At 37.1% G+C, this 17,710-nt stretch overlaps 1 protein-coding gene across 2 annotated transcripts in view; it reads left to right on the plus strand.

Moving 5' to 3' along the window:
• The window catches only part of LOC150079802 (uncharacterized), a 215,908-nt gene that overhangs the window by 23,235 nt on the left and 174,963 nt on the right, over positions 1 to 17,710 (plus strand). For both annotated transcript variants that reach the window (XM_090382543.1, XM_090382544.1), the window contains exons 3-4: positions 10,608 to 10,720; positions 14,572 to 14,730. In XM_090382543.1, coding sequence (XP_090238669.1) covers positions 10,622 to 10,720; positions 14,572 to 14,730 — 258 coding nt within the window. In that variant the 5' untranslated portion in view covers positions 10,608 to 10,621. The remainder of the gene's footprint in view (positions 1 to 10,607; positions 10,721 to 14,571; positions 14,731 to 17,710) is intronic.

Genomic DNA, 17,710 nt, shown 5'->3' on the forward strand with positions numbered 1-17,710 from the left:
TATTGATTTTAGCACCACTGGTACATTTAAGAGTTAGGAATCATTCTTTAAAGTCAGTAATAATTTGTGATCATTAAAATATATGATTATATTACAAAATTATGTCTAGATGCAGTATAACAAAACTTTGCATGTACGCTATAGTATCACCCAGCTAGTTAACTGAAACTTTCTAAATTTTATTGCATGTTTTGTTAAAAATGTAATAAATTTTAGAAACACAAAATAATTTTATGTATGCAAATAACAGGAACAAATTGTAATTGTAATTTAACTTTTGCAAGTATTGAAACAAGTAACACAAATTAATGTATATTATTGATACAGTAATTCTGTTATGCTTTTTTGCAGCAGCAAACAGATTTGTTTTTTCAGGTTAACTATGTAAATATATGATTATGTCATTCAGAACTGAATATTTATCAGAACAGTATAAATCCTTCAGTGCAGACAAGTTGTACCTGGTTGAAAATATCAAAAATTGATTCTGGTTGTTGCTGTTTACAATAAAAAATCTTTTATACAGCCAGTTTTCCCAAATTCATCATGGTACTACAATTCCACTATTCTCTTATTATGGAACATTTCTGATATCCCAGTAGGTAGAGTGACAGGAATGTGAGCCTAGGGTCTTGCTTGCTGGTTTTTTCTAGACTTTATACCAGGCATCATGCCTGTTACTACAACAGACAAAAGACTGATACCCTTCTGCAGTTACCAATCTGGTGGGTTCCCTGGTATTTTGATCTGTTTCCATTGTTTTCCATTGAATGCTTAACATCAACAGTGGTAGCTTTTGGGGGTCTCCTTCACAACTTCAGAAGCTTCTGGGATCTATAGAAACCATTTTAGATATAAAGGAATGCAAAATCTGAAAGATTTAAGAGTTAGGTCTGAAAGAAAGAGCTGAAAGACCTTGCATTCCTTTATATCCCCCCTCCAAATCCAGCCTCTCTCCCATTTTTTCTGTCACAGCATGAGAAGTTGAGACAGGAGAGAGGCTGGAGCTTCTCTGGTTGCCAAACATGGTTTTCGCCACCTCAAGATAGGTGAAAATTATTATTATTATTATTAGCCATATGGTGCAAGGAAGTCTAAAGCTTTTGCTACACCAGCCAGAAAAAATTTCTGAGTTTCCCAGAGAGAGAGAGAGAGTCAGAAGTTGAAGGAAATCACCAAGAAAGAGAAGAATGTTGATATCCAGCTCAGGACTCTGGGTGTGCCAAGCCCATACTTAAAAGAAGTGAGCCCCCAAGGTTAAATTGCTCATGTATTGCATTGGGATGATGAGCTCATCAACACCTAGGTTTGGAGTAGCCTTGGTTTGAATACTGTCAGACTGCAGGAATTCTTGGAGGCCTCTGCACTCAAAACTGTAGGATTTTGAGTAGGGGTTTTCACTGAACACAGTATGCAAATTGCCTTGTGAGTATATGCTTGTTAGCATTAGCATTAGTAGGGGCATTTGATGCAAGAAAGCAAGCTTATGCAGCATCAGCCAAAAAAAAAAAAAAAAAAACCACTTCCACTTCACCACTCTGTTCGTTCGAAATACCTGTCCAGCTGAGCCTGAAACTTGTATAGGCTATCAACTTCCACGACCAGGGATGGAAGTCTGTTCCACCAACCAACCAACCACCCGCTGGCTAAAGGCAAATTTCTGCACATCTATCCTACATCTGTCTTTCCTCAATTTGAATTTATGCCCTCTCAGGTGATTATTCTGAGCGAGAGGAAGAATCCCATCAGCATGGAGCATGCTCAAACCATTCAAGGCTTTATACACCTCTATCAGATCACCTCGCTGGTGCCTAGTCTCCAGACACTGTAATTTGCAAAACTTAAGCCTTTCTTCGTAAGAGCACCCCTTTGTTCCATTCACTAATCTTGTTGCCCTTCTCTGTACTCGTTCCAGCAGCTCTACATCCTTCTTGAAATGAGGCCTCCAGACCTGTATACAGTACTCTAGGTGTGGCCTGACCATTGCCTTATACAAGGGAATAATCACCTCCTTATCCCTGCTAGAAACATTCCTATATATCATTGACAATACACCATGAGCTACTCTTGCAGCCCGTCTGCACTGCTCAGAGAACTTCATATCTGCCTGCACAACCACCCCCAGGTCCGTTTCATTCTCTACCACTGTCAGTGTAGTACCACAGAGTTGATACGTTGCTCTGGGGTTGCTGTTTCCCATGTGTAGTACTTTACATTTGTCAATGTTAAACTTCATTTGCCACCTCTCAGCCCATCTGCTCAACCTGTCCAGATCCTGTTGAGCAGCATAGTGTCAGTAGTGTCCTTGACAACCCTGCCTACCTTTGTATCGTCTGCAAACTTGGACATTAAGCTTGATATACCATCATCAATATCATTTATAAATACAGAAAACAATAATGGACCCAACACTGAGCCCTGAGGGACTCCACTAATAACATTAGTCCACGACGAGCAGTGTCCATTGATTATCACTCTCTGTCTTCTCCCCCTCAACCACCCCTTTATCCATAGCAGCAATTTGCCTCCAATGTCACACTGCTCCAATTTGTGCAGCAGTCTTCCATATGCAACAGTATCAAAAGCCTTTCTAAGATCCAAGTATATAATATCAAAGTTATTCCCTGCATCCAGTTCTTTTGTGACTGCATCATAGTATCCAATCAAATTGGTCAGGCAAGACTTCCCCTTAACAAAACCATGCTGTGTCCGAGCTATAACTGAAGTCTTGTCTAAATGATCCTGCAGTGCTTCTTTAACCAATTCCTCCATTAATTTTCCTGGAACAGAAGTTAAACTCAGAGGTCTATAATTACTTGTGTCAGCCTTTGATCCTCCTTTGTGAATTGGGGTCACATTTGCACATCTCCAGTCTGTGGGTACCTCCCCTGAGTCCAAGGAAGCTCTCATAATTATGGCTAAGGTTTGCTTACTTCCTCTGCTGCCTCTTTTAATATAACTGGATAGATCCCATCCACCCCGGGTGCCTTTCTTGTGTTTATCTTCAACAATTTCTCCTTCACTTTACTCTTAGTTATTACAAGATTCTCTAGCTTACTGCTAGAGTTGATTACACCTCTGGCACTGGTGTAATACATGATAAAAGACAGCAACTGGCATATCATATGAACTGAGGCAGTATAATCACAATATTTCAATGTATATATCTAAAACTCCCAAAAACAGCATTGCATTATTTCAATTCTATCAACAGGCTGCATTGTTAAAATGTATTGTTTGAGTAATACAGTGGCGGACAGAAAAACTGCATCACTTGTGCCTTTTGCAAATAATGTGTTTTGCGCTGTATTGTGGGTTGCAGAAATGTTTGAAATGCATTTGTTAGATGGGATATATATTTCTGTGAATGAAATCCAATAAAAAGACTCCACCTGATATACCTAATTGCCATAAATATCTTCCCAAAGGGTAAAATGCATAATTAATGGAAATATGGGGAAATCATGCAAATGGCAATCATGACAAACAAACATAAATTTTATTGCATTTAAATGTACAAACTGAAATGAGAAGTTAACGTAATAGTATTATGTACTGTAAATCAACAAAATGGAGTCCTCAATATTTTGCTGTTTATCCTCGAGCTGCAATGGTAGTAGTGGCATGTGATGCAAGTGTATGAGCTTATGCAGTATCAGCCAAAAAAAACACACCATTCTCTCCAAATGCCTGTCCAGTTCCTCCTTAAATTTATTTAACCTGTCAACTTCCACAACGACAGATGGAAGTTTATTCCAGCAATTAACCAGCCGCTGGCTAAAGTCAAATTTCCACACATCTATTCTACATCAGTCTTTTCTTAATTTGAATTTATGCCCCCTGAGGTTCGTAATCTGAACAAGTGAAAGGATCCCATCAGAATTCAGCGTGCTCAACCCATTCAAGGCCTTATACACCTCAATCAGATCACCACGCAGGTTCCTAGTCTCCAGCCACTGCAATTTGCAGAACTTAAGCCTCTCTTGGTAAGAGGATCCCTTCATTCCCCTCACCAATCTTATTGCTCTTCTCTGTACATGCTCAAGCAAATCTACATCCTTCCTAAAATGAGGCCTCCAGACCTGTATGCAGTACTCAAGGCATGGCCTGACCATTGCCTTATACAGAGGGACAATCACCTCCTTTTCCCTGCTAGCAAAATTCCTATATATCATTGACAACACCCCATGACCTGCCCTGGCAGCCTTTCTGCATTGCTCAGAAAACTTCATATCTGACTGCACAATTACTCCCAGGTCTTTTTCATTTTCTACCACCTTAAGTGTAGTACCACACAGTTGGTATGTTTCTCTGGGGTTACTTCTACCCATATGCAGTACTTTGCATTTGTCAAGGTTAAACTTCAGTTGCCACTTCTTAGCTTATCTGCCCAAATTATCTAGATCCTGTTGCAGTAGCACACTGCCATTACTGTCATTAACAACCCTGCCAACCTTTGTATCATCTGCAAACTTCGACACTAAGCCTGATATACCTTCATCAATATCATTGATAAATATACAAAACAACAGAGGACCCAACACCGAACCCTGTGGGACTTCACTAATAACATTAGTCCACGTAGAGCAACACCCATTGATTACCACCCTCTGTCTTCTCCCACTCAACCATCCTTTTATCCATTGTAGCAACTTACCCTTAATACCATTCTGCTCCAATTTGTACAATAGCCTTCCATGCGCAACAGTGTCAAAAATTTTCCTGAAATTCAAATATATGGTATCAAAATTATTTTTTGCATCCAGTTCCTTTGTAACCACGTCATAATATCCTATCAAATTTGTCAGACAAGACTTTCCCTTAACAGACCCATGCTGTGTTTGAATTATTGCTGCAGTCTTTTCTAGATGATCCTGCAATGCATCTTTAACCAGTGACTATATTATTTTACCCAGAACAGAAGTTAAACTAACTGGTCTGTAATTACTCGTTCACCCTTCGATCCCCCTTTGTGAATTGGGGATACATTTGCACATCTCCAGTCCGTGGGGACCTCCCCTGAGTTCGAGGATGCTCTTATAATTATGGCTAAGGGTTTGCTTAGTTGCTTTGCCGCCTCCTTTAATATAACTGGATAGATCCCATCCACCCCAGGTGCCTTTCTTATGTTTAACTTCAACAATTACTTCTCCACTTTGCTCTCAGTTATTACAAAATCATTAAGCACCCTGCTACAATTTGATAACCTTCTGCCATTTTCAAACCTTAATAACTCCTCATGTGTGAATGTAGATGCAAAATACTCATTCAGTTTGTTTGCTATCTGAGCAGGATCATCAGTAGTCAAACCATCGATATCAAACCATCGGAAAGGTCAGGGAATGACTACCGCATATTCCCGGAGCAATATGGCCTTAGTTGCTAATGCTCCTAAAAACCAAATAACAACATTACAAGTTTATTTTATTATTATTTGTTTCAACCCCCTTCCTTTTAGATTTTAGGTTCAACCCCCTTCCTTTTAGATTTTATATAAGTAAAGGAATCCTTGCTGTTTTTGTTAGCACCTTTTGCCAAAGATTTCTCATAATCTGCCTTCGCCTGCCTGACCTCCTTTGTGACCTGTTTACAGACTAGTTTATATCTGCCATAGGCTTCTGAGTTGCTTGATAATTTATATGCATCCCATGCATTTTTCTTCTCTGTCACGAGTCTCATTAGTTCATTTGATAACCATTTAGGCCTAAACCTTGACCAATTGCAGCCTTGTAACGATCTGGCATAGAGTTAATCAACTTTTGGATATACGGTTGCCCAATTTCATGGTACCACACCCTTACAATGCTCTTCTGCAGCTGAATCTTGCTTGTTGGCTTCTTCTGATTAATTTTTACGACATTATGTACCAGCAATTTTCAATATGGTTCAAATGTGGACTGTTGCCGGGCCAGTCCAACACTGTTTTTTTTTTTTTTTTTTTTGATTTGGTAGTTGTTGGCGCATCGGCTTCTGTGGCCATATTGCACCTCCCAAGGTTTTTGCAGTACTTTGATCCAAGCCCCAGGCGGGAATCGAACCTGCGACCTTTGGGTTGCCGGGCAGGTACTTTACCCACTCGGCTAGCCCGGTCGGCGTCCAACACTGTAATGCCAGAATTTTTGAGGTATGACTGCAACTTAAGGGAGAAAAACGAGGGAAAATCTGTGTAAGTATGTTTTAAGCCTTGTGAGACAAGAAGACAAACCCATCATTAAATTTAAATAGCATAAAACTTACCAATTTTTTTGTGTGGCAAGGTGCTGAGTCCTGTTGAAAAATGCAGTTTTGGACATCTGTGTGGTGATCCCTAATAATGGGTTTCGGGTACTCCTCCAAGATAGCAGTGTAGGTTTCTGCATTCACCGTACCGTTAATAAACTTAATTTGTCCCACCCTTTTGCTTGTTTTACATCATCTGACCAGCAGGGAACTTTACAGTTGGTGTTATGCAGTCAGGATGGTATATGCTTCTGATTTTCGTCTTCTGACATATCGCTTCCCATCCCAGCCATGCAGGTTGAATTTCAATTCGTCAGAAAAGATGGTGTCCCATTGCTATTTTACTCATGAAATGTGCGTTTTAACCCAAGCAAGTCGCTTCTTCCTCATTTGTTGGGTCAACAAAGGCTTCTTCTTTGGCCTATAGGCATGCAAACCGCATTCCGAAAGCCGTATTTGGATAGTTCATGCACTTGTTTCAACACCAGAGCCCATGTCAATGTCCAGTTTTAGATCAGAAGCACTAGCATGGCAATTACGAAGGCATAGCTGTTTCAAATATTGATCTTGGGAAGGCATAGTCACTCCCTTATGGCCTGATCCAGGTCTTCTCTTCACATCACCGGTTTCATGCTTTAGCATTAGCACAGGCAAGTGATGCAAGAAAGCAAGCTTATATAGCATCAGCCAAAAACAAACAAACACACCCTTCTCATTTCACCCATCCACTTGCTCCAAATGTTTGTCTAGTTCTACCTTGAATCTATTTAAGCTATCAACTTCTGCGACAGATGGAAGTTTGTTCCAGCAATCAACCACCTGCTAGCTAAAGGCGAACTTCTGCACTTAAAATGAGGCCTTCAGACCTGTATACAGTGCTCAACGTGTGGCCTGACCATTCCTTATATAAGGGGATAATCACCTCCTTATCCCTACTAGAAAAATTCCTGTATATCATTGACAAGACATCCTGAGCTACTCTTGCAGACTGTCTGCACTGCTCAGAAAACTTCATATCTGCCTGCACAATTACCTCCAGGTCCTTTTCACTCTCTACCACTGTCAATGTAGTACCACACAGTTGATACATTACTCTGGGGTTACTGCTTCCCATATGCAGTACTTTACATTTGCCAGTGTTACACTTCAGTTGCCACCTCTCAGCCCACCTGCTCAACTTTTCTAGTTGCAAACTTGGACATTAAGCCTGATATACCATCATCAATATCATTAATAAATACAGAAAACAACGATGAACCCAACTCTGAACCCTGGGGGAATCCACTAATAACATTAGTCCACAAAGAGCAGTGTCCATTGATTACCATTCTCTGTCTTGTCCCACTCAACCATCCCTTTATCTATAGCAGCAATTTGCCTCCAATGCCACACTGCTCCAATTTGTACGGTAGTCTTCCATTTGAACAGTATCAAAAGCCTTTCTAAGAACCAAATGGGTGCCTCCGTAGCCAGGTGGGCAGGAGCAGCAGTGCGTAGCACACGCTTCTTGATTAGACCGGGGTTCAAGCCTGTGACCACCAAATACGGAGGATGTGAAAAGGTCAGGGAATGACCACCGCATATCCCCAGAGCAATATGGTCTTAGTTGCTAATGCTCCTAAAAACCAAATAACAACAACAACAAGAACCAAATGATATTAAAATTATTCTTTGCATCCAGTTCCTTTGTAACCACATCATAGTATACAATCAAATTGGTCAGACAAGACTTCCCCTTAAGAAAGCATGGGAAAGCTCAGACACAGCTTTCCCATGCTATGTCCAAGCTATAACTGAAGTCTTGTGTAGATGATCATGCAGTGCTTCTTTAACCAGTGCCTCCATTAATTTCCCTGGAACAGAAGTTAAACTAACAGGTCTGTAATTTTACCTGTCTCCCTTTGATCCTCCTTTGTTTGGGGTCACATTTGCATATCTCCAGGCCATGGGTACCTCCCCTGAGTCCAAAGAAGCTCTCATAATTATGGCTAAGGGTTTGTTTACTTCCTTTGCTGCCTCCTTTAATATAACTGGATAGATTCCATCCACCCCAGGTGCCTTTCTTATGTTTATCTTCAACAATTCCTCCTCCACTTTACTCAGTTATTTCAAGATTATCTAGCTTACTACCAGAGTTTAATTCACCTCTGGCATTCCCCTCCCTGAATAACTCCTCATTTGTGAATGTAGATGCAAAATATTCATTTAGTTTGTTAGCTACCTGAGCCGGATAATCAACAGTTGAACCATCGATATCAAGTGGACCAATCTGATTCATCCCCTTCCTTCTAGAATTTACATAAGTAAAGAACTCTTTTCTTTGCATCCTTTTGCCAAAGATTTCTCGTAATCTGCCTTTTCCTGCTTAACCTCCTTTGCAACTTGGTTACGGACCAGCTTATATCTATCATAAGCTTCCATGTCACCTGTTAATTTATATGTATCCCATGCATTTTTCTTTTCTGCCACATGTCTAATTAGTTCATCTGACATCCATTTAGGCCTAAATTTTGAACAATATTTCTTAGTTGGTATGAAAAGCCTAGTAGCTTCCAAGATTAATTCTTTGAATGCTTCCCATTTTGAATTTGCTGTTGGTAACATCATCAGTTGGTCCCACTGTATAGAATTTAAATACTGTCTTAGACCATCGTAGTCGCCTTTACAAAAGCAAAAACCCTTCTCTTTACCCCTGATGATAGTTATCTCTTTGAGTAAATCCAACTTCAGCACACTGTGATCACTGCCACCTAGTGGTTCCTTTATCTGCAGATGCTTAATGCATGAAGAATCTACTGATAATTAGATCAAGAGTATTACTTCCTCTAGTTGCCTCCCGAACATGCTGCTGTAGAAAACAACCATCCAATAAATCCACAAAAGCCTTCCTAGTGTGTGAGTGACCAACTCACAAATTCCAATCAATATCTGGGAAATTAAAATCCCCCATTATAAGACATTCTGATTTACTGACCCACTCTTTCTCTGTACAGTTTTTTATCATACTCATCAGTAATTAGGCCTATAACACACTCCTACTCTCAATTTTGCTTTTCCAGTGCTTACATCACACCAAACTGACTCGACACTGCATTGTCCAGCCATGTCGACTTGCTGTACTTCCTTGGATTTTATGCATTTCTTAACCAATAGCATAACCCATCCTCCCTGTCTATCCTTCCTGTACGCATTGTACTCCCCATATTCTGTATTCTTTATATCTGTGTGACACCACGTCTCTGTTATTCCAACAACATCTGCCTTTGAAGCTTTGTCCAACACCTCAAATTCATCAAATTTATTTACCGACCTCCTAGCATTAGTGTACACACAAGTATACATGCACCTGTTTCTATTCTTAGCTACCCTAACACAGCCCACGTATTTACTTGTCCCGCAGTGACTTAATTTAATTTCAACCCGGATACTGTTGATTGGTGGCAGCCTATTTTATTAGTGATAGCACGCGTAGAGAGCAAAGGAGACAGGTAAGTGCAAACTAGCATTTTATAATAAGAGAAAACATGTGCTCTGCTTGAACTCAGAATGAATGCTTTCCCTTGTGTCATTTACCTGTGTAATGATCCTCCAACTGATATTGAAAAAATTGTTTTATTGAAAAAAAAAAATACCTCATAGTACTGTGTATTTCTTACTTGGACCAAAGAACAAATGAGTGGGTATTGAATAAAATTGGTAGGCCTAAAATTCTTCTTATTCTTTCATATAGTAAGAAGTAAAAAATTCTTTCATATAGTAAGAAGGGAAAACTTTCTGTTAAAGAATATAATGGAAGGAAAAACCGAGGGGAAGAGGTGCAGAGGAAAACCTGCAACTAGGTGGAAGGATGGGATCAGTGAACTTCTGGGCATGATACTTTGCAATGCTGCTCGTATAGCACACGATCAATGCAGTTGGAGGAATTTGTTGGTGGCCACAACAGCTCCTCAGGGCGCTATGTGACTGAAAAAAAAGAATGGGGTCAGCCTACTCTGAGAGCCATTTAAATCTTCTGCTGGTTAGATGGGTGGCAATCATGTGCATTATACCAATAATTGCGCATATAAATACATGTATTCTTTTTTGGTCTTGGGTGAAAAAACTTTTCTAAGTTCTTCCAGTCATTATATAAATTGAACCCATATAGTTTCACATTAGTGATAAGTGGCAACTCCATTATGCCACATCATCATAGTATATATTTATCACACAGAATAACAGAATACTTAAAATAAGTTTAGAATAGAGCTTTTTCTTTCTTACATTTGCCATTTCATTCATTTGCTGTTGTAACTTTGACCACAATGTAAATATAAAATGAGTATATAACTTCTGCTTTATTTCTGCCTTACATTCATAATTTTATTTTTAATCTTTTCTGTGTTCAGTTGTCCACATTGTGATGCTAGAAGTGCTATTCAAAATGAATAAACAAGTACAGGATGAAGATCTTGAGGAGTGCCCTAATTGTGAACAGCAGTTCAAGAAGAAGGAAATTAAAGTAAGATTTTAAATAATATTATCCCTTTGAAATAATTTAACTGTTCAAATTAATTAATGAATTATTCACATCCTTTATAGGAAAAATATCAAATATACCTATTAGCTCTATAAGTATAATTAAAATTGCGGGATTGTTTTTGCTTTGGTTTTTATCAAGTAAGGTGCAGTTCTTTTAATTTATTCAGTGTGCAAAAATAACAATTTAAAATTTATTTTTATACTTTAGGATATCCGTATGACAAGAGAAGTTTATTAGCAACCTCATTGTTAATAGAAGCCATAGAATAGCACTCAGTTAACAATGAGTTCAAGAACAAAATTGGGATGTTACATAATTGCTTCCACTGCACGTTCATAAACAAAGTGCTGATTGCAACTTTTTTTCATGGCTGTTTGTCGATTCAGAAATGCAATTATATACTTGAGAATAAACATATATACTAATATATAATGCCATATTTTTGTGTATTCAAAAATATTAATATTCCAAAATAATTTTGCAACCAATAGAAATGTAGGTTAGTAAATTTAAGTGGTGTTTCAGGTTCCTTGTATGGTTTTTATTATCACAAATGATTATGATGTCCTTAGCCTTTTGGTCATGAAGGGATAAATTTATTGCATATTTTACCTGTTATATATACATTTTGGCCTCTGTAGCCAAGAGTGGGAGTGCATTAGCACATGCTCTTTGAGTAGACTAGGGTTCAAGCAGCTGACTGCTAAATATGGTTGATCTGCCAACCTGGACTGGACCAGCATGGCAGATTATGATGGCCCATTCCCTTAAGACAACTGGGTGCCTCTGTAGCCAGGTGGGCAGGAGCAACAGTGCGTAGCACACTTCTTGAATAGACCGGGGTTCGAGCCCGTGACCATCAAATACGGAGGATGCAGAAAGGCCAGGGATTGGCCACCGCATATCCCCGGAGCAATATGGCCTTAGTTGCTAATGCTCCTAAAAACCAAACAACAACTTAACACAACTTGTGAGGAGGCCTCCATCCTGCAGTAGATTAACAATGGCTGCAGATTTATTTATATACACATTTCAGACTTATTTCTGGTAATAAATAATTCTCTCTAGCAATAAGTGATTTCTAACAATGTGTATTCTGAGACCATTTTATTATATAGTACAACAGCTATTATCTGGTTACAACTGGAGATTTATAAGTCTGAAAAACATTATGGTTTTGCAGATAATCTTGAAAACAATGAATTGGATAAAGAATTTTAAGATTATTTTTCTAGTTAGGTTAGTCCAATGGTAATATTTAGGTTTGAAGTCTTTTATTACAAGTTTGGGCACCTCTGTAGCCAGGTGGGCAGGAGCAGCTGTGCGTAACACACACTTCTTGATTAGACTGGGGTTCGAGCCTGTCACCACCAAATACGGAGGATGCGGAAAGGTCAGGGAATGACTACCGCATATTCCCGGAGCAATATGGCCTTAGTTGCTAATGCTCCTAAAAACCAAATAACAACATTACAAGTTTATTTTATTATTATTTGTTTATTTTATTTTTTTCCCTTTTCTGCAGTAGTCTGTCTTGTGGTTTGTTTAAAGGTTTCGTTATTTCTTCAGTTCTTAACTTACTAAATATTTTGTGATTGAGTTTACTATAGCAGAGAGCCACAAGTTCTCAACCCAGTATGGCTGAGTTTAGGGGCTATTGAAGTGCTGTGACTTTATTTATTTATTATTTATTTTTTTTGTTCATCAAGGCCTTGTGATGGTAGACAAAATCCTTCTTTTTATAAGTACACACAAATAAGGCAAAGGTTTTTTTTTTTTTTCTTTTTATGCCTTCCATCAAACACACACATAAAAATTATTTATTTTAAAGCAAATCAATATGAAAGAAAGGGAAACAATAATAATAAAGCAGTATGATATGACTGTTAAATTAATCCAAAAAAGCATTAGACTTTTTGAAGAAAGCAAAAAAAAAAAAAAAAAAAAAAAGAATTTTATGTTCAAGTTAATTACTGAAAAACATTTATATCTGCTTGAATATGTTTCTAAAAGCAATATTTCTTCAGTATACAGTATATAAAGATTAATGCAAAGTGAGTCTAGTAAAGGAAATTTACTACAGTCTGTCCTCGTATAGCACGATAGTTGTGTTCCTAGAAACCCTCGTGCAATATAAACAACAGACCCTATGGAAAAAGTGGGGTTAGGTGCCGACCACCCAAGATTGAACACACATTTGGAACCAAAACATTACCAAACACAATAAATAATCGGGTAATTTTAATCGTTATAAAATACTTATGTATTTTATAACGATTAAAATACGTAATAAAAAATAATATTATAATATATATTTTTTTATTATAATATAATAAATAATAAAAAATATTTATTTTTTATTATTTATTATATTATAATAAAGTATTTTTAGTATTTTTTAATACTAAAATTTATTATATTAAATAAAATAGTCGTAATAAAATGCTTACGTATTTTATTACGACTATTACGTAATAAAATATTGCTAATGTTTTTGCTTCTATCGTAAGCAAACTTGTTTTTTGTTTGATTTTCTATCCAAACAGATGACAGCCGCCATTCCATCTCTTCCAATTCTTGTCTTAATCTAATGGATTTTAATTACACTTTGAGTCGTTCCTGCTATGGAAGTTGTTTTTATTTTCTCTGCATTCTTTGTAATTCTTGGCATTGCCTCATTTAGGTCTGTAGCACGTGCAATATCGCATGGTCTTTCATTTTGCTCAAAGCGTTTCACAATTTCATATTTTTTCTCTATCGACAGAGGCGGACTGGCCATAAGTCTTACCCAGGAAATCCCAGAAGCCGGTGTGATTTTGGCCATAAACAGTAGTATGAGGCCACTATAAATTTTCCCGGGTAAGAATTTTTGACCCAGTCCGCCTCTGTTTATCGATATTGCTTTTTTTTTTTCTCTCTGAATCTGCAGTGTCTTCGCCAGGACGCTTCCTTTTCACACCTTTTAAGTATTTTACTCATTTTTAGGGAATAAAGCACAATTACAAAACGAGGAGGCACACTTAATACACATAAACAAAGCTGCGCGCGTGTAGCAACTGAATAAACAACACCGTAAAGGCCGAGATACACTATTAACACCTCACATTTTACTAAAGCACATCTCTGGGGGTTACTACCATAAAACAATAAAAACAATTTCCAGTTTTGTTTCTGCTAGTGGAATCTGTTATAAACTGGTAGTAAACTCCATCTAATTGCATTTGCGATTATATCGATAGCTGGAATTGTGTTGGTTTTTACGTTATTATGGTGAAATGTTTCCCCTTCACTGATATAAAACACATAAATACATTTTCAGAATCTTCTTTATTCCTATCGTGTTGCGTTCAGTTGGGGTGATTCCGCGTTCGAATGCCATTTCTTGTAAACACAAAGGCGAATCGTGCATAAGCGAATTCGGTTCGTGTTATATAAGATAACGTTCCCCTATTTATAAATCGTGTACGGTCGAATTCGTGTAATGTAAACATGTGTTATACGAGGACCTACTGTATTTCCTCTACTAGAATCACTTTGCATTGGAAAATAGGAAATTAGAAAATATTTAAAATTCACTGTTTAAGAACAAATCTGAATTTTTTATTGATTTATATTGGGACTAGCATTATGGGCCTCATATATATGTAACTATTTTGCAAGATTTTTCAATATTGACAGAAGCAGGAATCTCTATACTGATTTAAGAATTATAAAGTAATGAAACATTTATGAAAGTAATTGTCATAAACTGTCTATAAGCTGTGACAAACTATGCAAGTTGATACTTTGGGTTAAAGTTAAATTATATAAATATTTTCTGATTTCTGCAGGAACATAAAAGCAAGTGTAATTGTTTGATGGTATTCTGTCCACATTGTCATGCTGGAATGAAATGTGAATCACTTGAGGGACACATAAGTAGTAGATGTCCCCAGGTTAATATGGAGTGTCCGCACTGTTTAAAAAAAATTGCCAAGAAAGATCTTGAGGTAGGTTAAAATCAGTTTAATTGCTTATAAATAAATTCTGGTAGGCCATCTAATATATGTGACTATCATTTCCTAAAAGTGCTAAAAATGTATGAAACTTTCAAGTGTTCTGCATGCTGTTTCAAAAATAACATGAAGTAAGAATCATTGTTTGTTTAAAAACTGTAAAAATAATTTTTAATCATATGAGGAAAGGTAATTGTTAATCATTTGAGGGCGATTCAAACCTGATCCAGAAAATCTCAGTTTGTTCCAAAATTTATGAAGAAAATATAACCTGCATAGTTGGTTGTGACACCAACTTACAGAGTCCTTCAAGATTAGTCAAGAAACATCCATGCCACTGTCAGCTTTGTCTGATGAAAGAAGAGGACTGTGTTGAACATTATCTGAGCAACTGTGAGATACTAAAATATGTTTCACTGTGAAAATCTCTAAATCCACAATAAATAATCAAAATATTAAAACAAATGAAAAAATATCCAATGCTTATTTTTTTTTTTTTTTGGGTTTGTCTTTATTTTATTCTTTTTAAAAATTGCTCACAGACAGTTTTCTGTATTCTCTAAGTAGTGGTGGCTAAATTCCAGAATACATGCCACTTTTGCATTAGAGAAATAGTTTTGTGGTAGTTGTGCGTGCTTAGTTGCTATACCTTGAATTTGGAGAGAATCCACAAGTCATCATGACAACTGTTACTTTTGTATAGTGGATATATCAAATTTTAAAAAGTCTGCAGATCAAAAAACTGTAGTGTATCTCAACATACCATCCTCTATATTGGTATAGAGATGAAGACCTGCCAATTCCAAATCCACTTTCCAGAGAAGTATCTTAGGAACTGAATGATGAGTTTGGTGAATAGTTTAATCGAGAGTATACTTCAGAAACCTGTCCAAGTAAAGCATCACATTTCCAAAATCAGCAAGAATTGGATAAATTAGTGAGAGATGTGGATCTAACCAAATCCAATACAGAGCATCTGATGTCGCCTTAAAAATTGATTTCATAGGTCTTCATAAAGAAATTGGTAATAGTTATAATCCAGAAGAGTTGCATCTTTTCAAAGAGAGATCGGATAAAAGTTTGAAAGGTATGTTACTTTGCCATCAGAATATGCACCCTCAATTCCTGTTGTGTGCACTATTCATATTATAGAAATGTAAAGTGTGTGTTAAAGATCAAGTATGGTCAGTATAAATGGGGATGTCTATAGGAACCTTAAGATTTGGGGCTTCTGGATGTGCAAGTGTGGTTTCACTAAGGTGTCCTTGCTTTCTCTACTTCTGGAATATCCAGGTAGTAGATCAGCACTACAGAAGAAATTGGGCTGCCAAAGTCGAGTTGCAACCTCATGCACACAACATTGTAAACAATCCCTTAGTTCCAAGAAAGCCGACCGGAGTAGCCAGGTGGGTAAAGTGCTTGCCTGCCTGGCAACCCAGAGGTCGCGGGTTCGAATCCCGCTTCGGACTTGGATCAGAGTACAAAATTCAAAAACTTTGGGAGGTTCAATATGACCACAGAGGCTGATGCGCCAACAACTAACAAAAAAAAAAAAGTTCCAAGAAACAAAGTTTTGCTTCTGCCACTTTACCCATATCAAGCTGGAACTGGATGAACAGTCGTTAAGCCATCAAGTCCTCAAGGTGGCACCTTTAATCATATACAGTCTATTTCTAAAATTTTCTAATTCAGAATTGAAGCAAAAATGAAAAATGTCATTTTTATTAGTCCACAAGTTAAGCAGATGGTGACTTCACCAAAAAACAAAATGACTGATACTGATTGAAGTGCCTGGCAGTCCTTTTGCCTTGTAGCCTTCTTGGTAATTAAAAGTGAAAATTACAAAGAACAAGTTGACAAGTTTATTGAAAATTACAGTTGGGATGCAGAATCATTCAATCTCCATTACTCACTGGATTTTTTCAGATAAAATCAGAGCGATGTTAGTGAAGAGCATGGGGGAGATATTCCACCAAGACTTAGTCAATAAAGAAGAGGCACCAAGGAAGGGGTGGGATGAAGCTGTCATTGGCAACTATATCTGGTTCTTGGTTCAGGATGATAATATTGACCACAAAAGACAAAGACATTCAAATGTACATTTTTAAGGAAATTTTTTTGATTAACCTAAGGAGGAGTTTCTACTTGTTAATTTGCAATTTTTTTTAGTTTATTTTTTAATTGTAGCAAAGTTTACAACTCTTTTGTACAGAAGTAAACATTGTTAATAAATGCATAGAATCAATGGTTGTTTTCTGGGAAAACAACCATTAATGCTATGCAAAAACTGAAGTCATATGCAGAATTAGCATATCCAGATTCATAAAGAAACCAAAAAAATACAGATAAACAGAACCTATTTTTTTTTGAAAATTTTCTGTGTAATTTATTCTAATACATTCTTCCTTTTTTTTTTTTCTTTCCCTCTTTCTATTTTGGGCTTCTGATTTGGTAAAAGCCCTTTTTGATTTATTCCTTTTCTTTAATTTTGAAGGAACCAACCTACCATGCAGACAAACAGAGCTTTTCAAAAATTTGTTACATACTGTATTCATCCTTTTTTAATTCCATTTCACTTTCAACTTCTGATTTGCAAAGGCATTTCATAATTTATCACTTTTCTTTGTTTAATTTTGAGAGTCGCATGCTCTCTTTTTTTGCTCTGTTAAACTAGTCACTTCCTTATTTATCCACCTCAGCATCTGCCTTGTATTATATTTTCTTATTAGTATATATGCATTTGTAGCTTCTGTTATGATGGCTTTAAAGTTTTTCCACAATTCACATATATTCGCTCTTCTTCTCACACTGTCTTCTCAGCTGATAGAAGCTTGTAGCATATTAGACTGTCATAGCCTTCTTTCCTGAAATTAAAACCTCCTACTCTTATCTTTAACATTTGGAATTCACTTGTCATTTTCCACCTAACACTTCATGTTCACTCACCACTAAAGTTCTTTGTACTGCCAACCTT

Source organism: Mastigoproctus giganteus, chromosome 10, assembly GCF_048544385.1.
Source record: "Mastigoproctus giganteus isolate SK-2022 chromosome 10, ASM4854438v1, whole genome shotgun sequence".
In the NCBI taxonomy this organism is placed as follows: domain Eukaryota; kingdom Metazoa; phylum Arthropoda; class Arachnida; order Uropygi; family Thelyphonidae; genus Mastigoproctus; species Mastigoproctus giganteus.